General features: G+C 38.9%; 1 protein-coding gene across 1 annotated transcript in view; it reads right to left on the reverse strand.

Annotated features, from left to right (window-relative positions):
• Positions 1–20,365, reverse strand: part of INTS6 (integrator complex subunit 6) — a 90,807-nt gene extending 70,442 nt beyond the window's left edge. Inside the window, exons 1-3 of the mRNA XM_021674544.2 lie at positions 19,733–20,365; positions 19,287–19,364; positions 18,335–18,484 (exon numbers count right to left, since the gene is read on the reverse strand). Of these exons, the coding sequence (XP_021530219.2) occupies positions 18,335–18,484; positions 19,287–19,364; positions 19,733–19,843 (339 nt within the window). The 5' untranslated portion in view covers positions 19,844–20,365. The remainder of the gene's footprint in view (positions 1–18,334; positions 18,485–19,286; positions 19,365–19,732) is intronic.
• Between the last annotated feature and the right edge of the window lie 4,123 nt (positions 20,366–24,488).

The following is a 24,488-nucleotide window of genomic DNA, read 5'->3' on the forward strand; positions in this document are numbered from 1 at the left end:
ACACTTAACTTTGATTGTTTCCCTAAAGTAGAATGCCTTTCCTTTTCCCTGTTCATGCCTACCCAACTTCTACTCATTCCTTAAGGCCCAGTTTAAATCTTTCTATTTTCCATGAAGCCTTCCCTGATTACTCTGGGTCTTTAATAATCACCCCCTTCCTTCTCCATAAATAGTGGGAGTTTTCACACTTTAAATAAATAAGAAGGGTAAATAAAATGTTTCTTTAAAAAAAATTGGATTTGAGTGGTTTCATGGAGCACAATTTGAATACCACTTCCCTACAATATTTATCCTCTAACGTTTTCAAATAATTTTTAATTTAAATATGAATTAAAAACACACCATCTTACACAACAGCATGAATATACTTAACACTGCAGAACTATGCACTTAAAAATGGTTAAGACAGTAAATGTTTTTTACCACAATTTATTAAAAAAAAAAAAAACTATCTTGTATTGTTTGCTATTGTTTCATGTGTTTGAATATCCTGAAGGCAAAGAGTATGTCATATTTCTTCCACACCACTAAGCAAGCACTGGACACAAAACACTTCAACTTATTCATTGACTCACTGATTACAGCTTAATACAAACCTGCCTGGCTTCACAGAACCATTTAGAATTACTCAATCTTCAACAAGATTCAAAAAAATGTATATACACGTTACCTTTACCTCAATATAAATGTGTCCTCCTCAAACTCAATTCATAACAACTCATGAATTTGCTGGGCTACTAGGGTATGAAAAGGAGCACTACCTCCCTCGTATGACTTTCAACCATCTACTGTCTACTCATTCATGTTAGCCATTCAAAGATTTATTGAGTGGTTATATAAACCAGGTATCGTATTAGGTGTATGACATTTAACACTAAATTTCTCTCTTGGTCTCTACCAGTAGTATTTTAGCTCAAAACTTGCCTAAGGGAGATAAAGAAAACCAAGAGGTCCTATTATCTTCGAAACTGTATTTTGCTCCCACTCTTAAAGCTTAACTACTTTTGTTGACTTGCTGCTTTTCAAAACCAAATCGGCAAAGCTCTAAAAGCTACCACAGCATGGATCAAATACTTGTAGTAGGGTCTTCTGTATCACTTCTACATTTTAACATAAACAAAATCAGGCCAGGCATAGTGGCTCATGCCTATAATCCCAGCACTCTGGGAGGCCAAGGCAGGTGGATCACTTGATGTCAGGACTGCCAGACCAGTCTGGGCAACATTGTGAAACCTTTGTCTCCACCAAAAAATACAAAAATTAGCTGGGCGTGGTGGCATGTGACTGTAGAGCCCAGCTACTCAGGAAGCTGAAGCAGGAGAATCCCTTGAACCCAGGAGGCGGAGGCTGCAGTGGGTCAAAATCGTTCCACTGCACTCCAGCCTGGGCGACAGAGTGAGACTGTGTCTCAAAAAAAATCAGATTTTCTAACCAAAAGTCCGATGCCTATTCATTTTTATTCCTGTATAAGCACACTGAGAATTATCTTTCAGAGGCAACAGAACTAGTCATATTTCTATTAAAGAACAACAATCTACCATGTAGCAGACTCATATAGATGATGACATCCACCTGAAAGCTAATACTTTTTAAAGGCCTATAATGTTTACAAAATTAAGTTAAAATATATTAAAGCTTAACAGGAAGTATGAGTTATTAAATTTAATTAAGCTAAATTCAGACACTAAAACCAAAGTTACTTTTTCTTAAACAAAACAAATTATACAAAATACTCTCCACCGAGGCTACCCTTAACAGGTCTGAAAATACTAAGGAATAATAACATTACTGTTATAAAATTGTCTTAATAACAATAAAGCACTTATTTCATTTGACCCTAAAAAACTTGGTGAGGTAAAATTTTCAGGGAGATTAAATGATGTAACTCAAGATGGCCTAGATGTTAAGTGGCAAAGCCAGAACCTTATTAAGATATTCTAATTCTAAAATCCACATGATCTTTCTGTATCATCTGGAGGTCTGACAGCTACAAAATTCTCTTGTATATAATTCCATACCAACCTGGATTGTGCCATATTCACCCAACAAGGAATGGTGTTACAATCAGACTGTTTTGTTTTTAATATATTCTTTCTGAAATAAAATTAACTATAGTAAGACTATTCCTTTACTTGGTAGATTTCTGTGATACTGTAATTTCTTACCCATCAATTTCTTCATGTATAAAATCAATATATCTTCCCCCAACACAAACACACTGAAACAAAATACAATATATAGCAATGTTTACTTTTAAAAACTATATAAATTCAACTTTCAGAGAGTATATACATAAACACAAGATAAAATAACAAGTTCTTTAGTGACTTTAAATTTTGGGAAAATCAGATAAAGATCAAACATAGAAAAAGAAAAACATTATCATCCTCATTGTACCAATTATCCCTTGCCATGCCTAAGATCCTTTCCTCTCTAAGATTAAAGAGCTTAGTCAAGAATCACACTAAGAAAAGCAATAATCAGTTACTACAAAAATTAGAATAATGATTTAAGTGAATGCAATTCATACAGATGAGGTTTTCTTAATTTCTAGGAAAAATGTATTCTCGTCTCTATTATATAAGTGTTTGACATTAACAAATTTATTTAAGCATGAATTTCTAAATCACTAGCAGAAAGTAAACATGTTGCTCCAAAAAAGTTTTCTTATGTACTGTTTTGCACTGTTCCTCGCTGTATAATTTTCATCTTTTTCTGCTGACATTATTTTAATTAGCAAATTAAAACAGTTTTAGTTTTCTGCCAATATTGTAAGATTTTTGTCATGTTTTACAAAACATAAAGTTCTAACACCTCCAAAGTCTAAATGAGAGTTACAACTTAATTACTGCAATATAATGTTATTCAGTATCTGGTGTCAAGCCTATGCAATTTAATAATTCCCAAATCCTTACATTTAAAAGCAATTATTTTACATTATTATGCCTAAATAAGTACGTTTATAAAGTCACTCAGTTGGGAGACAATCCTCTAGAATTTCTCTCAATATTCACTTTGGCCATAAAGTTATAAATAGCCTTTATCATAATTATAAAAAGAGATATATAGATAAACAACTAAGCTCTGCTACAACAAAGACAACCAGTAGAGGGACTAAAAGTTTACTTTTGCCGTTAGCAGAATAAATTCACATTTTACTCTCAGAGCAGTTGTTCCTGGCATAACATACCACTAGAAAATATAATGCAAAATATAACATTCTAGCTCTAGAGCTACTTACTAATGGGATTCAATCTTTTCTGTTACTAAAAATTTTTCATTTTAATTTTGGTCAAAAACCTCAAGTAAGAGTTTTACCACAAGATAACATAAAGCAAAATCTTTTACTTCACTTAAAATTTCCTATTATAGTTTTCTTAACAGCTGGTATGGTGTTAAATAACTCAGTTAAAGCATAAAATCTCAATAATAAGAAAATGTAAAGAATATAATTAATATAAACAGATATTATCTACTAGAACCTATGTTATTTTTGAAAGAAAACACTTTTGAAATGTTACAACAAACTATTTGGAAAAAAACTTTTGACAATATTTAAAAAAGGTAATTTCCTCCAAATATAAGCTAACCTGATCTCAAGAAAATTATTATTTTCAATTACCTAAGAAACTGAAAATGTCGTGGAGGAGGGGCACAGGAATGTTATCATACCCGTAACTAATCTTTTGATGTGCTAATCATGTTTGTCAAGTCAATAATTCATTGTCATTATTAAATACTGTTAATTTTTTTTAAAGGTTGAGGAGGCTCATTAAATTATAGGGATAAATATACAACTGGGTAATAACATATTACAAACAAAATAGAATTACTAAGTCAATAAAGGTCTCAGGTCTACATTTAAATCAATATTCCAGGCCAGAATTACAAATTTTATGTTTTAGATTTCAGTAAGATTATTACTTTTATCGTTAAAATCTCAAGTAGTGTAGTAGAAATGAGTCTTTTGATGTCAAACTCTAAAATATTCATCTTAAGACATTAATGCTGGCAAAATAATACCTTTGACTACATAAAAAAGATCTCTAAAGAATACGTTAGAAACTGATTAACCATGGCTGCTTCCATAGAATGGAAGTACTATAACTTTGTATAATATTTCAACTTTTTTTAACCATGTGCATTTATTATATATTCAAAACAAATACTTTTCAAAATTAAAATGTGTTTAGTATTCTAAAATAAAACTTTTAGAAAACCTGCTAGTATATAAAAATCTGGTAACAGAATACATTAAGGTCTATAGCTACCGGAAAACATGTCAGAATTCCACAGTATAAGAAATATATTTTTAGTTTCAAGTAACTCCGTTACACAATTGTGTTCCAATACAATTCCTTTATTCAATCACATAATTCCTTATGTTAAAAAAAAAACAGCATTAAAAACAGATGAATACTATGGACTTGAGCAAAAGTAGGGAGGAATTCCATGTATGTGTTTTATGACAAAGGAACTCCATCCTGGAATTTGATTTCATAATAGACCAAATAGTAATAATGTAAGAAATAGTAAGTCACCATAAGAACTGCAGAATTACCAAAGTTTGACTATGTAAAAATATTAACATTAGGGAAATCTAATAATTGATAGGATTAAGTTTAACTGCAAAAAAAAGTAATATAAACTCAATATAACTGGAATATTAATAATTTGGTAGAATTTGGGTTTTATACTTGAATTGGAATCTAAAGTTTGAATAAAATTAACAAACTGGTCTGGGGAATACCTAAAAAGTAGTGCCAGGCAAACAGTGTTTATGCTGGCATATAAGGAGTAATTAAGCTATCAGAAACATAACAATAATTTTACTTAATAAATAGTAATATTCTAAGAATCTAATACATACATTAGATGGACTGGGGCCAGGCATCCTAGCACTCTGGGAGGCCAAGGCAGGAGGACTGCTTGAGGCCAAGATTTTAGGATGAACTGGGTAATAATAACTTGGGAAAATTTTATTCTAGTGAAGCATATCATAAAAAAAAGTTAGAAGTACATTAAAAAAATAAATGTATAAATAAAAACCAAGATGTAAACATATTTTCAGGTGAATGGAGTTATACAGCAATAATGTTAAAATTTAATTTGACCTAAAAGAAATCTGTCTAGTTTCTTAAGATTGATCACCTCCTTGAGTTGCTGACTGCCATAAAATCTACAGATAATACATTTGTAAAAGTCTGGTTAAATCCCATCTTGAACTCAGCAATGAACTCAATTTTATACACTATGACAAGCAGACCTTGAATGTAGGGCAAAGCAGCAGATGAAAACCATTCTGGTTACTTCCTTCTAAATATCACACTACAAATATGGTCTCAAAAAAAAAAATCAATTCCCACACACAACTGTCTTATAAAAGATGGCGTACTATGACAGCCTTCTACATAAATATCTTAAAATTTACAATTCAAAATGAAGAACTGCCTAATAAATGTTTCAGATCAGGGAAGTTAGCAATAACGCATTAAATTTTAAAAACAAACAAACAAAAAAGCATGATAAGTACTTGGAAAACTCTGACAGTATATTGTTTCCCATATGCTATGGCTGAAGGCCAATCTGAAAATAATTGGGTAAGGCTTAATGTGAGGCTAGGCGTGATGGATCACACCTGTAATCCAACACTTTGGGAGGCTGAAGCAGGAGGCTCACTTGAGGTCAGAAATTCCAGACCAGCCTGGCCAACACAGCAACACCCTGTCTCTACTAAAAATACAAAAATTAGTCAGGTGTGGTGGCACTTGCTTGTAATCCCAGCTACTCAGGAGGCTGAGGCACAAAAATTGTTTGAACCTGGGAGGCAGAGATTACAATGAGCCAAAATTGTGCCACTGGACACCAGCTTGGGTGACAGAGCAAGACTCTGTCTCAAAAAAAAAAATATATATATATATAATGTGAGATTAGTTTTAAGGGGTCCCGCTTTGTAAAAAAAAATGTGGATTTTTAGTTTTCAAGGAAAGAAATGGTACTAACCCAACTTCACAAATATTTTTTAGGAGGAAACAAATTTCTCTAAATCCATTACATAAGCATATATACATAATTTCTAATAATCCATTCTTGTTTATTCTGATTGAAAAGCTTATTGATGCTTGTGCTAAATACCTTCCCAAGTGTTTATAGATTTAAGATTTTCAAAGTAGGTAACACTTTTGGGAAACAAAAAAAAAACTAACTACATAATACTTGTGCCTATCATTTAAAAAAAAAGGTTAATAAGCCTTCCTAACTACACATACAAATCTACCAACAGTTTTACCTTAGAAATGCACTTCAAGAAGAAACAGATGTCGCATATGGATTACTACACAGATTGCTGCATGTTTTAGAATATTACTATAGCTCATTAAAATGGTAACTTTAAGAACATGGCAAGACAATCCTTTGTTACATTAAGATTTACAGTCACTATAATCTCATTTGGGATTAGACACTATCCATTCTGAATTAACAATAAAATTTAGAATAAACACCTTCTATTCTTTCTACTACCTATTTAGGCTCAATCTTGTGGATGCAATCTCTTGGTTTTCCTTTCTAATTTACTGGTTTAAGAAATAGGATTGCACAAAATTCAAAATTTTATATTCATTATTACATTACCTGCCAGAGTACATAAATGAACAAGATAGTTCACAACTCAGAAATTACCAGAGGACACCAAGACATCATTTTTGCTAATTCCTGATAATCCAAAAGTACTGTAGCTTGTCATTATCTTGCAACATCACCCACTGTCATTTGCAGCCTAACCTTTCACACTGCATATTCAATTATCTTCAATTCCTTATTTAAAACAATAGATTGTTTTCAATTATTTCAGAATAATGCTGTTATTAGATGTTTCCAGTGTTGAAACCCAGAATAAGTGTAAGACTGTTGCTGTTTCCTAGTACCTAACAAGGTTCACTCACTTTAAAACAAAGGGAAAGTTTTACTCTAACACACCAGCATCAATCCTGTCATTTCCTAGCTACAAATTGCATCACCTAATAGTACTACAATTACTTTTTCTCACACATTCAGACTGTTTTCATGTCCATAATAAAGTTTTACAGACAATATAATCCTTCCCAGGACCTTCATTAGGAGTCCCACACCTTATTTGGGCAAAATAGAAGGAAAATGTCAAAATGTCACAGATAAACAGACAGTAAAATCAGGTATATAGATAGCTGGGCGTGGTGGCACGCGCCTGTAGTCCCAGCTACTAGGGAGGCTGAGGCAGGAGAATCACTTGAACCTGGGAGGGGAGGTTGCAATGAGCCAAGATCGCGCCACTGCACTCCAGGCTGGGCAACAGAGCGAGACTCCAACTCAAAAAAAAACAAAAAAAAAGGTATGTAGAGACTACAATAATTTTTGATAGGAGTAATCACTGGACTGACATAAATTTGTCCTTTGGTTACAACTAGTCCTCTTAACTGTAAGATATTTTCAAGTTATAGTACTTTTCATGTACAATTATCTCTCTCCACATACCAATAGTCAAATTTCCAATCACATATGCCCTTTCAAAAAAATCTTCATACCAAAAAATCCTTCCTAGGCTTATCCTATTATGTCTTTTCCTACATAAATCTACATGACAAAAGGAATTATATATTTTATATTTGACATTTCTTCTGGAAGATAATATCTTCCCTTAAACCCCCATCCCAAACATCACCAATGTGAATTCTAAAATATACAATTACAAAGTCCCAGAAATGAATTCTACTCTAAATTTCCTTAAGAAACTTAAAACCTTTCTGGTTTTCAAAAATTTTCAAAATGTTTGTTTTTACTTTAGCTAGAAACACTGGATATCTAGTTTTGATCAATGACAGACCATGTGTATGACAGAGGTCCTATAGGATTATAACATAGCTGAAAAATTCCTATCACCTCCTGACATCTTAATGATCGAGACCCTGTGTGGGCCTAGGATAATGCATGTGAGTCTTAGTTTTTTAAAAAAAATTTTTTTAGAAAAATAAAAACATAAAAAATAGAAAAAAGCTTACAGAATAAGGATATAAAGAAAACATTTTATACAGCTGTATCTTAAATCTTACTAAAAATGAGTTAAAACATTTTTAAAACTTACAAGTTTATAAAATAAAAAAAAGTAAGCTAAGGTTAATTTATTATTGGAGAGAGAAAATTTTCTTTAATAAATTTAGGGTAGCCTAAGTATACAATGTTTAGAAGGTCTACAGCAGTGTACTGTCCTAGGCCATCAGTTCACTCACCACTAACTCACTCACCCAAAGCAATTTCCAGTCCTGCAAGCCATATTCATAGTAAGTGCCTTATCCAGGTGTACCATTTTTAATCTTTTATACCATATTTCTCCTGTATTTGTCTATATCTGTTTAGACATATGAATGCTTTTAAAAGTGTTAAAATTGCCTACAACAATCGGTATAGCTACACGGTATACAGGTAGTTGTATAGCCTAGGAGCAATGGGCCATATACCATATAGCCTAGGTGTATAGTAGTCTATCTCATCTAGGTTTCTGTAGGTATACTCTATGAGGTTCCCACAACAGATCTGTCTAATGGTGCAGTTCTCAGAATATATTCCCACTGTTAAGCAATACATTGCTTAACTGTATAGTGGGTTATAGAACAACCTTAATTCTGTTTCTGTCAAAGATTTCAGACTAAAAAGCTTTTATCCTGTTAAGTGTTTACCATAATACTGGAGATGATAATCATCATCATAAATGCACTCCTAACATGGGCCAGGCAGGCACTTTTGCTAGGTGATTAACAAATATTACTTCTAATCCTCACAAAATTTAAGGGTTGGTATAAGCACAATTCTGTGGATGAGAAATTTGATGCTCAGGGAGGCTAACGGACTTTTCAAGACAATATAAGCTAGTGAGTGGCAGAACCAGGCACAGTCAGTTCTAACACAGCAGTTCTCTCCATATTACCATGCTGCTTGTTCTGAAAAAAGCAAGATTAAAATCCCTCTAGTACCCCATAATTTCATTTCTAAAATTTAAATAAGAGAAAACTCACAAAAATGACAATAGGTTGTTCTGTTGTACATCCCTTGATCTTTATCACAATTCTGCCATAGTTTTTTCATTCTACTTGTCTAGTGGGGAAAGTGAGGCTGAGAGGTTGCATGACTTGTCAGGTCATGAGTGGAATGGAAATTCCTAAGTAGATCTGGTCATATTTTTATGAATCTTAAGACATAACGCTTAGAAATGTTCAAAACTACCTTAAGTTAAATGAAAACATGGTAGTTAACTCATTAAAAAACTGTCCAGGTAAAAAGTTATAAATGCAACCCTAATACTGGTTGGCATACTACATTAGAAAAATCGACTAATAAACAAAATTAATAGCTCTATATTAACTAGCTACACATCAGAAACTTAAGAAATCAAAAAGTGCCATTAAACATATATGTATATTACAAGCTAGGTCTTAAATTACAGTATAAAATCCTGTCAACTATCCCTTATGTCCCCAGGCCTCCCTCTGCCTTTATTTTTTTGAGAGAGTCCCACTCTGTCACCCAGACTGGAGTGCAGTGGCACAATCTTGGGTCATAGCAACCTCTACCTCCTGGGTTCAAGTGACTCTTCCGCCTCAGCCACCTGAGTAGCTGGGATTATAGGTGTGCACCATCATGTCTGGCTAATTTTTGTGTTTTGGTAGAGATGGGATTTTACCAGGTTGGCCAAGCTGGTCTTGAACTCCTGGCCTTTAGTTATCCTCCCTCCTCAACCTCCTAAAGGGCTGGGATTAGAGAGAGGTGTGAGCCACAGGGACAGCCCCTCCTATGTTTCTGACCATGATCTTTTTTTTTTTTTTGAGATGGAATTTCATTCTTGTCGCCTGGGTTGCAATGCAACGGCGAGGTTCACTGCAACTTTCACCTCCCAGGTTCAAGTGATTTTCCTGCCTCAGCTTCCTGAGTAGCTGAGATTACAGGTGCCTGCCACCATACCCAGCTAATTTTTGTATTTTTAGTAGAGACCAGTTTTCACCATGTTGGCCAGGCTGGTCTCGAACTCCGGACCTCAGGCAATCCGCCCACCTCAGCCTCCCAAAGTGCTGGGATTACTAGGCGTGAGCCACCACACTCAGCAATTGATCATGATTTTCACTCTGCATTGCCCCCTAACCTGCAAGGGTTCTGGGTTCTCAGTAAACTTTTTATTCTTCAAACTTGCTCAGATGCTACTACCTCTGAGAAGTCTTTCCTGGTTTATTCCCTAGATCGGGGTCCCCAGTGCTTGGTCCCTATTTGAGGTGGGCAACACAGCAGAACATGAGCAGTGGGCAAGTGAGCATTACCGTCTGGTCTCTGCGTCCTGTCAGATCAGCAGCAGCATTAGATTATCATAGGAGCATGAGCCCTATTGTGAACTGTGCCTGAGAGGGATCTAGGTTATGCGTTCCTATGAGAATCTAATGCCTGATGATCTGAAGTAGAATAGTTTCATCCAAAACCATCCCAACGACCTCTACCAATCCATGGAAAAACTGTCTTCCACAAAATCAGCTTGGTGCCAAAAAGGCTGGGGACCACTGCCCTAAATTCGTTTACTTTCTGCCAAACAAAGGGAGGAAGGAATCCAACTAAAGCTAACTTTGAAACCAATATTATTTGGATAGAATGTTACAAGAAAGACTAAATGTAACAGTGACAAAATGAAATGTTTCCCTTTCAAACAAGAACTGAAAGAAATGATACTGCATTACAGAACTACAGACAAAACCTAAGAAAGCAACTCAGAGCCACTGGTTATATATTTAAATAAAATGTTATTAAATAATACACAAGTTACTAAAAAAATCCGCATAACTGTTCTATCACCAATTACAATTTTTTAAAAATTTCATAAATGTGAAGAAATTAAGCATTTTAACCTTTCTAGGCCTTTTCTTCACCTACAAAATGAGAAAAATTGAGTAAACTTCTAAAATCACTTCCATTCTAAAGCCAAGCCCTATGAAACAATAATCATAACAATACACAGAAAGTTTAATGAAAAGTTTTGTCAGTAGATGCAGATATTCAACTTTTTAAGAGTATATAATTTAAAATACATTAAGCTTCACACTTCAGATTTGTGCATTGAAGTTATATCTCAATTAAAATGTTCGATCAGAAAATACAGACAAACCAAAACAAAACAAAAAAACTTTAGTATTCTGTTTAAAGTCTGGCAACCATGGTACTTTTATAGGCTAACAGTAAGACTAAACACAAAGTTTACATAAGGAAATTACTTTTTTAAGCTGAGTACAATGGCAAGAAACTGCAGTCCCAGCTACTCCGAAGGCTATGGTGGGAGGATCACTTGAGCAGAAGAGTTCAAGACCAGTCTGGATAACATAGGAAGACTTTGCATCTACAATTTTTTTAAATTAAAAAGCCCCAAAAATCAAGAAAAGCTCACCAAGACTAATTTAATTGTAGAGTATAAATCTGAGTAAAGGTTATTATGGCCAAAAATCATTTTACATATTTAAGAAACATTTCAAATTATAAAATATTATATAATCTTTTTGGAGAAATCTATGACATGAACATGACTAAACAATCCTTTTAACTAATTTTGACCACAAATGACCTTAATTCAAAATACACAAATAAGACCAATTCTTACAACTATTAGATTTGTTCCTGATCTTTTAATTTCTAGCTATATGTAATTTAACCATAATTATGGATATTCCTCCTATATCAAGAGAAAGTAAAATGCTCTTTAAAGGAGAAGTAGAATATTCTTTTTATTTTTTGTATTTTTGGGTTTTTTTTTTTTTTTCTGAGACGGCCTGTTGCCCAGGCTGGAGTGCAGTGGCACCATCTCAGCTCACTGAAACCTCCGCCTCCTGGGTTCAAGTGATTCTCCAACAGGGAGTCAGGACTATAGTCTTGAGTAAGGGGACTACAGGCACGTGCCACCATGCCCAGCTAATTTTTTTTGCGGGGGGGGAGGTTTTCAGTAGAGACGGGGTTTCACCATGTTGGCTAGGGTGGTCTCAAACTCCTGACTTCAAGTGATCCGCCTGCTTTCACCTCCAAAGTGCTGGGATTACAGGTGTGAGCCAGGGTACCTGGCCTATTTTTGACTTTAAGTCTATTTTGAACAATTTCTCATTAAGAATGCAATAATATCCTTAGGATAGTGTTTTTTTTTTCCTCTTTTTTAAGATCATGACTGGAAAATTTTTTATTCTTTTAGAAAACAAATTTAGAGTACAAAATTCTTAAGAAATATTCTAGTAAGTGTTTTGAAAGAAAATAAAATCTGGGTTTGGGGACATTCCTTTTCATTTAAATTACCATAATTAAATTAATGCTCTATAGGAAATAAATCATACCCATTTTGTGCTACTTTGAGCTTAGTTAAATCTTATTAAAATATCCCTTGATTTACCCAACAGATATGCTCCTAAAAGGTTCCTTGCAAATCAAACTTGTGTAAATCTCACCTAAAACGCACTAGGGGGAGCTCCCTATTTGAAAGAATCCTAACGCACATGCTTTTTTCACGTAAGTATTCTTGCAAAAGGATGACTTTCTGACTTATCTGCTAAATTACTTAAATTATTTCCATTTAACACTTCTTTAAAAACATCATCCTATGCTTATTAACTGCCACCAAGACAACTTTTGCCAAGTTCTATTACTTTTCTTTCACACCTGCTTTTCCCAAGGAAAAATATATACTTCATGATACTAAAAGATTTTTAAAGCATGTAATAATCAGCTTTAAATACCACTAGATTTTTATAATTTTAATTGAAAATTGAAAAAATAGAAAACAAGGTAAATATACTAATCTTTTGGGGGGAAATGATGCTTTTTGTCTAGTTAGCACATCCTAATTTTTAAAGTACATTTTAAATACATCATCCCATTTAAACTTCTCATCAATTCTATATTAAAGGTACAATGGCTTCATTATTGCCAACTTGGAATAAGAAGCAGCAGAGGCTCAGGATAGTATTGTGAATGCCCAATGTTACATAATAATTCAATGGCAAGGCCAAGATTGGGATTCCAATTCTCACATTTCCAGCCACTGCTCTTCCTTTACACAATAAAGATGGGGAAAACACATTTAAGCAAGTTTGACAGTAGAGTGCCCTCTCCACTAACAATAACTATTGAGGCTGAAGAGCTCAGGGATTTGCAGAGACCATTCAATGGGGAAAGGGCAGCCTCTTCAACATATGGTGGTGGAGAAACTGAATATCCACATGCAAAAGAATGAAGTTGGATCCTTACCTTATACCATATACAAAAATTAATTCAAACCAGATTAAAGACCTAAACAGAAGATCTAAAGCTATAAAACTCTTAAAACACAGGAGAAAAGCTTCAGTGACACTGGATTTAGCAATAATTTTGTGGATGACACCAAAAGCACAGACAATAGAAGCAAAAATACATAAACTGGACTATACCAAAATTAAAAATTTTGTGCATCGAAGAAACAACGGAGTGAAAAGGCAAACTACATAATGGGAGAAAATATTTGCAAATCATATATCTGATAAGGGATTAATACCCAGACAATATAAAGAAATTCTAAAACTCAACAAAAAAAAATTTCAAAATGGGCAAAAGATTTGAATGGCATTTCTCCAAAAAGTGTGCAAATGGCTAACAAGCATATGTTGATGCTTAACATAAATTATTAGGGAAATGTAAATAAAAACCGCAACCACAATGACATACAACCTTATATCAAGTAGGATGGCTAATATCAAAGAAAAATAGAAAATTATGTTAATGAGGATATAAAGACAGTGTAACCCTTGTGAACTGTTGGTAGGAATGTAAAATGGTACAGCTGCTATGAGAAACAGTATGGTACTTCCTCAAAAAATTAGAAATGGAATTACAACATGATCCAGCAATTTCATTTCAGGGTATACATCCAAAAGAACTGGAAGCAGGATCTCAAAGATATTTACACACCATGTTCATTGCAGCATTTTTCACAACAGCCAAGAGGTGGAAGCAAGCCAAGTGACTATCAATAGATACGTGGATAAGCAAAATGTGGTACATACAATAGAGTATTATTCAGCCTCAAAAAGGAAGAAAATCCTGACATGCTAAAACATGAATGAATCTTGAGATTATTATGCTAAGTGAAATAAGCCAGTCTAAAAAAGGCAAATACTATATGATTTCACGTATCTGTGACATCCAGAGTAGCCAAATGCATAAAAACAGAAAGTAGAATAGGAGGTTTCCAGGGACTGGGAGTTAACATTTACTGGATATAGAGTTTCAATTTTGCAAGATAAAGAAGTTCTAGATATTGGTTGCCCAACAATGTGAATATACGTATCACTACTGAACTGCACACTTAAAAACGGTTAAGATGGTAAATTTTGTCAGGTGTTTCCTTACCACAATTAAAAAAATATGTTTTTAATTAAAGGACTTAAAAATTTACATAATACCATTCATCATTGTGTTTCCACTTCATATTCAACACAGCAGTATTTCACGTATAGTAATTTACTTTCATTTGAAAAGACTGCCTATCACTTAATAAATACCAAATTATTATTCATACATTTGTTAATAGTCTTAAGAGAAAGCAAACACCCAAATGGAAATGGAGTTCTCACTACTTCACCTGCCATGCCAGCCTTCAAAGAGAAGCCTGCATTTTACACCACCTGAGTATTAAATGGGTAATACTTAGGTAAAGGGAAAAAAGTAGCAGTATTAGAACTATACCTGTATTATCTCCTAGCTTTACAAAATAGACCTTTATGTTAAACAATAAAATTGGTTAAAATTCTTTTCCCTGAGAATCATTAAATTTGACATTGTCTGAAAGCCACCATTTTTTAGTGAGGTAAACATTCACCATGGAAAATACTCGAAAAATTAAGCACATATTTTATCTCCTTTTAGTGTATCTGTAAAGGACTGTCTTCACCACAGGCACAGAGTAGAAAACATGCCATTTTAACCCCTGGAACAATTTAATCAGTACTAGTAAACATCAGGTAGTGGGAGGTATGGAGCAGGTCAGTAACAAAAATGATGACTTGCAGGCCAGATTAAGATTTATTAGCTAATTTTAACTAACCTAAATTTACTAAAAAAAAAAGAGACAATGTTGAAAATGTTCATGGAACACAGGAAAATTAACAATATGTAACAATATGAAAATTAACTCATCTACATATAAAACTTTAATCAGACCTCTCAAATTTTATACATTTCCTAATTTTAGATATTAAGGCTGGTTCAGACTTTCAGCAGCTCTCAAAGGGACAGCATTATTTGAAACTCTGTTGAACACATGTGAAAAAATTATGTATCAAATTTATCTGCAATGATATGCAATTTAATAAAGTACTGCTATAAAGGAAAAGACTGACTAAAGGCTACATATTGTTCCATTATTGTAGAAATATCAGTAAATGGTACTGATTATCAAAATTATTTGTAAGAACATCTATAGGCATGGAATTTTTTAGTAGGATATCCAACGTGCTTGAGGAAAACATTAACTAAGAACCATTCCTTTTTCTTAGCTACTTTAACCTAACTAATGCCCTGCAAATTTTGATCGCATCCTAGCTAATAATTCAAAGATATTTTATTTGTAGGTATGTTAACAAATGCAGTATAGATATTAATATTCTTGTAATTAGTTATGAAAAATCATATATGTGCATATATGTGGGAGTGGTAGATATCTATATAAATATATATATACATATTAACCCATAGACATATAAGAAAATAATTCAACATTACATAAAGTTTTTCAATGCTCTATAAAATACATATGCTCTATCTTCCAACTAACTAATCTTTTTTCATTTCCTTCAACTACTAACATTACATATAAGTATTTAGTACTGTGAACCCCACAGATCCTAGGATAGAGCATGAAAGGGGAAATGCTTATGTGAAGACATTAAAGTTACAAAATAAAAGTATTCCACAGAAAACAGGCAGATACAAAGTACTTTTACAAAGAAAACACATGAACAATATTTAGTATTAAGTATTTGAGACATTCAAAGTTCCTAATCGTTTTTGTGAATAGAAAACGTGAAATGTTTAAATCAGATAGTTTTATGATGAAAAAAATCTTCTGGAAGAATGTTTTCTTCCAATTCAATACTCTTTACTCAAATTATGATTTTCATTTGAAAACAGTGGCTTATTTTAATGCTAGTGTCATTTTTAATGTGCCAATTCAAGACATAAGCATTAATATTATGCCATGCAATCCTTGCTTATTCATCAAAATAAGTGAGAAGCATCATCCCTCCCTGTTACTGAATTTATAAAGCCTAACATGCAAAAATATCCCAATCTCTAGGTTCTTCTCTTGGTCAAAGTGGTAACAGCACAGGACCACCTTTCCCTCAAACTTTTTGTAAGGTTTATAGACAAGAACTAAAGTGTTCTCTGGGGGCAGATATCAACTGGGAAAAGGAAAATACAGGTTTAAACTACAAATGTCCTTCTGGCCAGGCGTGGTGGCTCTCACTTGTAATCCCAGCACTTTGGGAGGCTGAAGTGGGTGGATCACGAGGTCAGGAGTTCAAGACCAGCCTGATTAACACAGTGAACTCCTGTCTCTACTAAAAATACAAAAATAAGCTGGGCCTGGTGGCAGGTGCCTATAATCCCAGCTACTTGGGAGGCTGAGGCAGGAGAATCGCTTGAACCCAGGAGGCGGAGGTTGCAGTAAGCCAAAGATTACACCACTGTACTCTAGCCTGGGCAACAGAGCCAGACTCCAAAAACAGACAGACAAGCAGTTTTTCAAACGAAGCAATCTAAGAGGTATTTGTAATAGGTAGTAGGAGGTGAATGTGTCCAAATGCCTTGACCACTTATGAAATATGATGCAGAAAAAGAGGAAACTAATAGTTCTGCCATACGCTAGCAACATGACAACCAAATAAAGATAACCAAATAATGGCAAGTTTTAAGTATCTCTTTGAACTCAAAGAGGTAATGATGAAAACCTTAAGCAATAAGACTGTGTTGTACTACATATCACAAAGGAATATAAAAGAGAAAGAAATCCATTACTATTTTACAGAAACAAACCAAAAAGTTAATTGCAAATCTACCTAAATTACTAAAAGTTGCAAAATAAAAGCAGCAGAGAAGGGAAAAACATAAAAGTATTAATGTAGTAAAAAAGTACATATTTACCTAATTAAATGATGGAATGTTCAATTTGGTAAACTGACTCTGAATTTCAATGTACACTTTAAATGCTATAGGACTAAATTCAGCTATTTCCAAAGATGCTTAAGCACTGAAGTTATCCCTAAGAAGCTTATAATTTCCTAAAGCAGAGACAAGTTCATTTCCTTCAATAGGAAGGAAATAGAAGTTGTAGTCACAGAAAGAATTTATCTGAAATGTATGAAACTCACAAAGACTGGGGACTGTGGAACTTGGGAAAAGAATACAACACCACCCAATATATAATTATGGGAATAGTGCTTTCCACTACAACTTAAGAATTGAGCTCCTTGGAAATAATATTCCATTGTTACATGTAACATTATACATTGTTCAGTATCTTTTATTTCCAGGGCAGTAATATCATAAAATGTTACAATGGACCACCTTGCATTATTCCTTAGTGAATTATTGTTAATTTAAAGATCCTCTCATCCTCAGATGAAAGTTAAGTGCAATAAAAGGACTTGTAGGGGTTAAGAAACGATGGGTTCTTTCATATTTTCCAGCAGTCTTTTTTTCCAAGGTTTTGGAGTTTAAATCAAAATTCTGGGCCTGAAATTTAATTCAGAATTCCTGCAATAGTTGTTAACTGTGTATGCTTCACAAGAATACTTAAATGTTCTCAGCCAGTGACTGTACGCCAGTGAAAATCTTCTTACCTTTCAGAATAGTTATATGACATGGTCACATTAAACCCTGATACAACAAACAGATTAAGTTCCTCTAACATCTTTACTAATATAGAAATGAAGACCACTAACTAGTTCCTGTAAGCCATACAATAGCTGCACACACAACTTGAGTGTGGTGAGGTACGATGCTTTCTTTTTTCTGTCTTTAGTGAACTTTCAAGGAATTAAAACCGAATGTATGTCAATTTTATAGCAAAAGATTCAGATTCTAATCCGGAATACAAAGGGGAAAAAATAAAATATATAGTGCTTTGTACAATGTGCATGTTCTATTTTAATTTGGAATGTTTTATACTTGCATTTCATGTTATGTAGTTTTTGGACTGGACTTTGTTTTTTCACAAAATGAAAAATCAACTATTTTGCCACCTTATTATTCAACCTACCTGCCCATAGTTGTCTATGCCAGTTACTAATCTATTTAAATTTAATAAATCAAAAGCTGTCCTTAGGGATTGGCCAAGAGTCGTAAGTCCTTCAGCCTGAAGGTTTTTCAGTTCATTCATAAACGTTGCATGGTTTTCTTTCCATCCAGCCTGAAAAGAAAAATGTAAGAATTTTTTTTTTTTCATTTTTTAAAGCCATGTACACACAGCCGTTATAATCTGACGTTCACCAAGTAACAGCTTCATTTTTGGTTGTTTTGGCTTGGTTAACGTGTTAATACTGTACCACTGCTGAGGAAACTCTCTTCCAAAGGTGGCCCAGGAATAAACCTGCTTCCTCCCTAGCTTTTGGTAGTTAACAGCCTTAATACTTTATAACTTCACTGATAAATTTACTACCTAACCTAATACCCAAAATGTGGGTATGTGAAGGTACTAGTGGAAGCAGATGGGAGCCAGACTTAGGAAGTTAACCTGCAGCTATCACATCGGCCCTCTTAGGACGAAGCTGACAAGACCAAGCCTCGCAGCCCCGCATCCGGCTCCCGGGCCGGCCGGGCCGATTCCCCTTTAATGCAAACCGGGGCTGTGCGCGGCCGGGCCCGGCTGTCACTCCGGCTAACTTGAATAAATATCCCCCACAGTTCATTGCTGCCGCTCACGCCGCGGAGGGGAAATGTCGGCCATGTTGATCGCAGCGCCGCCGCCGCCGCCGCCGCAGGGCCGGGCAGGGCCGGGAGGGGACGGCGGTGGCCCCGCGACTCCGCGCCGCGCTAGGACGCTGCCGAGCGGGGGAGGGGGTGGGAGCCCGCAGGGGAAGAGACCTCAGCGGCCGGGAGCGCTGCGGGTGGGGGAGGGGAGCATAATGAAGGGTGAATGGGGGGGCGGGGAGGGCGAGCGAGGAAGGAACAGGGAAGGGAAGGGAGGAAAGGGGGAGGGCGAGGGCTGTTACCTTGATAGCATAGGGCGGCTCTTCGAAAGTGACCAGCATATACCTGTCTCCTCTGCTGGCAGGGTCCCGGGCACGAAGCTGCGGGACGGCAGGAGGAAGAGGGCGGGCGAGAGGGAAGCACAGAGACGAGGTTACCAGGCGGAGAAGGGGCGCACAGCGGCCCCGCCGCCCCCACAGTACCGCACACGCAGCGGCCACCCCTCCACGCCGCCCCCTGTACACAGATCGCTCCCCACACGGAGCCCGGGGCCGGAGCCCGGGCCCCGGCCGAGCCCGGCTCGCAGCGCCAGCCCGCCCGCGCGGTGGGGGAGGGGGTCTCCGAGCCCGGCAGCTCCCGCAGTCAGGTCCCCGACACCCCCGCCCCGCCGCCCCGGCCGCCCTCCCCCCACCCTGCCGCCTGCGGGCAGCCGGGCCGGGGTCGCCGCCCGGGCTCGGTCAGTCGGTACCTTCATGAAGGTCTCTACCGCGCCTTTGGCCGTGTCCAGGTAGGTGGTGCCCAGATGGCTGCGCTGGTTCATAGAGGCAGACGTGTCTATCAGGAACAGTAAGATGGGCATAGTGCTGGCCGGGGACAGCGGGGCCCGAGGTGGTGGAGAAAGAGATGATAGAGGTGGAGGCGCCGGTGGCGGCAACCGCCGCTAAGCGGGGCTGGGGACCGCGGCCCCCGGGAGGAAAACACCGTCTGGGTCTTTCCTCCGGCTGCGGGGAGTTTCTCCCCCGATAGTTGAGAGGAAACTCCCCAGACCCAGTCCTCCCCGTCGTACCCCCGCCTCCGCCTCCTCCTGCCTGCCTGCCTGCCTGCCTGCCCGCTGGGGCGGGCGCCCGGCCGTCTGTCTGTCGGTCCGTCCCCCCCGCCTCGGGGGTCCCGTCCCCGCTCCCGGCCCCTGTGTGTGTCCCAGCGGGAGACGGGCCTGGCTCCCCGCCCCACCCCCGGTGCAGGGAGTGGGGACCTGGGAGCTGGCGAAAAGGGGAGTGGGCTGAGGGGAGATTGGCCCTGGGGCTGTTGGGAGAAGTTTCAGGGACTCCCTCCGCACCCCGGCGGTGTCACCACTTTCTCAGCCCCTCTCGCTACTGAAGCGCTTTTCTCTCTCACACTCCGGTTTTAACTCGGGCAGGGGCTGCGGAGGCTCCACCCCTGACACGTCCCCGAGCCACGTGATACACCGCCCCAACGTTCTATTGGCTAGTCCCTACCCTTTTATTAGCATATTCAAACAGCTCAGGGGCGGGGGAAGCTTGCAAGCCGGCTCAGGGAACAGTTATTGAGCACGCGCGGAGGCGGGGCGTCGGGTGCGCGCGAGCAAGAGGGCGGGGAGTCGGGCCGACCGGGAGGCGGGCTTCAGGAAGGGGCGGGGCCGGATCGCGGAAGGACCGCGAGGTGGGGTGGGGGCTGTGTCCGCGCGCGCGGGGCGGCAGCGGCGGTGATCCTGTGCGTCAGCGCCGCCGGCCTCTGCTTGGCTGTTGGAGGTGATAGGGGTCGGGGGAAGAGAAAAGGAGGCAGGCGTCAGCGCACCTCTGAGGTGGCTGTAGCGTGGACGAGTAAGAAGGGCAGAGTAGAGTGGACAAACACCCGGTTAGAAGAAGACGGCAGGCCCGCTGCCGCCCTCCCGAGGAAGGCTCGGGGCCTGGCGGGCGTCGGAGGTGGTTCCTGGGCCTCGGAGGGCCGCCCCGGCGGAGGCGGGAGCGAGCGGGCCCTGGCGGGGGAGGGGAAGTGAGAGGTTGTTTATGATCGGGGAATAATCTCCGCGAGTCACACCGCTCCCCCTGGGGAGTGCGGATAAGGGGCTGTCCTCGCCCGGAGCTTCGCTTGGCCTCTGGGGAGCGACGAGAGGCGGTAGCTGGATCCGCAGCGGGCCAGGAGCCATGTCGCTGGAGGAACCGCCAAAAATGGAGCAAATCCTCTTTTTCTTTATCCAACCCCGAAAAGGGCCTAGGGGAAGACTCACGTGTCGATAAACTGTTTGTTGCCAGTTCTATTATTGAGGAAATACAACTGATCCTACCAAAGAAATACCTGTGTCATGCCGTGTTTACTTAGAGCCATAGAAATGTCTGTTTCAGAGCTGAAGGGGACCTAAGCCCATCATAATCCATTATCTCCTATGAAAGGAAAAACTGACCTCAGCTTGTCCAGATCACGCAGAGAATGGGTTCCTCGTAACCCCGCCTGTGCCTTTCCTTCAGCCTTGTCCCAAATACCGTGGGAGGGAAGGCATTCTCTGGCTGCTGTCACCTTACCTGAAGTAAGGAGTCCACACCTACATGTCAGAGGAAAACAGTTTTCGCAAACGCATTAGTTGAAAAACTGAAGACATTGCCTTAAATACATACCGAGTTAGAGGCAGCCCTTGTAATACTAGGTAGGTATTTATAGGGTCTCTCCCACTAGCCTTGTTTTTCCGGAGTTTGTTCTTTATCGGGAAATTCTTAATTTGCCCACTGATCATTTAAAGAAAGAATTCTATTAACATTGACATAGAAGAGACACTTTGTGGCACTTTTAAAAAATCTGAGTTTCGTGACTTGGACTTATTCCTTTAAGATAACTTCTGAAACTTACTGTTAATTTATAGTAGAGCTATTTGAGTACTATGCTCTTCCGTGAGTATGGACAATAGAAGAAGTGTGATATTATAAAGAGATTTGGACTACAAAATAAGCATGGAATGTAGGTTTTACAGCCAATACTTGCTGAGGACCTACTGTGTATTAGGTGTGGTGCATATGAAAAATAAATAAATAAATAAAATGTGGTCCCTAGCTTATGTTTTCTAGGCAGAAAGTTGTTAGACACGAAATCAGAAAAAATAAAAATGTATTACCTTGGGGTGATGCAGGAACTTTTTCCAAGGTTGGTATGTTTAAGCTTTGCCTTAAAGTAGTGTTTCTCAAACAGATCGTAGATCTGAAGATAAAAATCAGAGTTCTATGCCAAAATACAAGTTATTTTACTAATTATAAAGATAAAATTTTTCAACGTGATCATTTGCATAATTTTTATACAATTGGTCTTTAGTTCTTTATATTTGTGCTTTTCAAACTGGTCTGTGGACCCCAGCCTACTGAAAATATATTCTCTAGGATCATGAGAATTTATTTTAGGAGTCTGTACATTATTCAGGTTTGAGAAACACTGTCTTAAAGGACTGGGAGGATTTGGATATGGGTAAAGGAAGGGGAAGCTGCTGGTGAAAAGAGCTTCCCAACATTGAAAATGTGAAGAAAGGAAGTTAGGACAGCATTGCTGAGGGCTTCCTTAGGAACAGTGAAGTTCAGATAGGTTGGAGCATCAGATGCATGTAGAATAGTATAAGCTCTAGAAACACAGGGTCAGATCTAGACAGTAGAGGGCTTTTATTCCAATCTAAGGAGGTTTTTTCCCTAGTAAATTGGAGATTTATTTTTCTATTGGGTTGCTAAGTACAAAACAACGTTTGAAAGGAATCAATACCATGCATTCATAATGACCTTACCTATTATAATTATTTGAAGTCATTTTTCAATGGAGCCATTGTCACAGGATCCTTGGAGTGTCACTTTTCCAGCCAGAAAAATGGCACCTCTGCATGAGTTTTGGTCGGGCCTGCTGGGCTTATTCTGCCCAGTGGGCCTGGCAGGGTGCACTCTGCTCATACTACTGGCCTGGATCCCACGCCTGCCAAGAGCAAGCCAGGTGTGGAGCAGCAAAGGGTGTGTGAGCGAGCAAGTGTGAGGGTCCGGCCACTGCACCCTGCCAGGCATGCCACCTGCAACAGGGTGGCCAGCTCCAGGCGCTGGCTCCCTGAAATGCTGTGGCTGGACCAGGTGTACCACAAGCAGCTTCCACAGCTGGCACCATAGAATGCAGTGGTGCCTGGAAGCTTGGAGATGGCCAGGAAGCAAAGTGCCCCAAAGAGAGTGTCACAGGGAGCTCCTAGGTCTGAGCTCCCTGAAGGACCACAGCTCTTCCCTCCTTCTCTCTTCTCTGCTTCTCTCTTCTGCCCTCTCTTCTTTCCTTTCCTCTTCTCTCCTTCTCTCTTCTCTCCTTCTTATGTTGCCCGCAACATGGTGAGCAAGGGGGATATTTCAGCCCTGTTTGTGTTACAGTTCTTTCAACCCTGCCATTTGGCAGGTTTTGAGTTCTTGTCCCACATCCAGGAAGAATGAGGTATGCAGACAAGTGGAGAGTGAGCAAGGCAAAGAAGTGCTTTATGGAGCGAAAGAACAGCTCAAAGGAGACCTGAGGGCAATGGGTAGCTCCTCTCCAAAGGCAAGTCATCTCGTTAAGTATACAGCTCTTAGCAGAGAGGAGACCCACAGTAGGTAGTTCCTCTCCACAGACTGTCCCTGGCCTGAGGGTGGGGTTTTAACGGAGACCTGCCCCTTTTCACCCAGGAGCCTGTCTGGCTCCTGTGCCATTAACCTGCCGTTCACAGTGCCCATAGCACCCAGGTTGTTCATGCCAAGGGGCACTTACAGGCCTGCACTGAGCTGCACTTATTCCCTCCTCAGCCTGCTTCCCTCCTATGCTCGTCAGTGCCCAAACTCCAGAGGGGACCAAGATGGCAGGGGGCTGGCATGTCAACACTGCCCCAAGCATGTGCACACCCGGCCAGGTCATAACAGCACCCAGGCTTGGTCACAACTTTGCTCTGAAATCAGAGAGGGAGTGGGGAGAGGCCAGGCAGTGGGAGTAGGCACTTCCGAGCCTGTGGGAGCAGGGGGGCTTCCTGGGCCCCTAAGAGTGTGGGGAACCATGAGTCCACAGCCATGGCTGGGCAGTAGCAGCTCCACCCAGGAGGGCAGGACTCCCACTTCTCCAACTTGGAAGGGGGCTTGGCTTTTGCCTGTTCCCAGCTCCTGCTGGCTCTATGGTGCACAGAGGCCCTAGCCACGCCTCCCCCATTGCAGCCAGCCTCAGGGCAGCAGCCACTTTAGACAGGCCACTGCCATCTTTACCATCATGGCTTTTCTTCCCTGACTCGACAGTGTTAGCAGGTTGTCATACTAGGGTCATAGTGAAGGTATGTAGTAGAGATAGGGTTAGATGCAAAGGTAAGGAAAGCCAAGTCCAGTGAGCCAGCCAGAACCTATGCTTATGAGGATGACTTCTGAGATCAAAGATAATGTTTCCAGTTCAGAAGTCCAGAAGTAGTGGAAGGCAAGGCACTGAGGCAGAACAGGAAATAAATGAGTATATACGTAGGCAGCAATCAGAAACCA

This window comes from Aotus nancymaae, unplaced genomic scaffold, assembly GCF_030222135.1.
Source record: "Aotus nancymaae isolate 86718 unplaced genomic scaffold, 86718_ANA_hifiasm-v0.15.2.pri h1tg000009l, whole genome shotgun sequence".
NCBI classification, from domain to species: Eukaryota; Metazoa; Chordata; class Mammalia; order Primates; family Aotidae; genus Aotus; species Aotus nancymaae.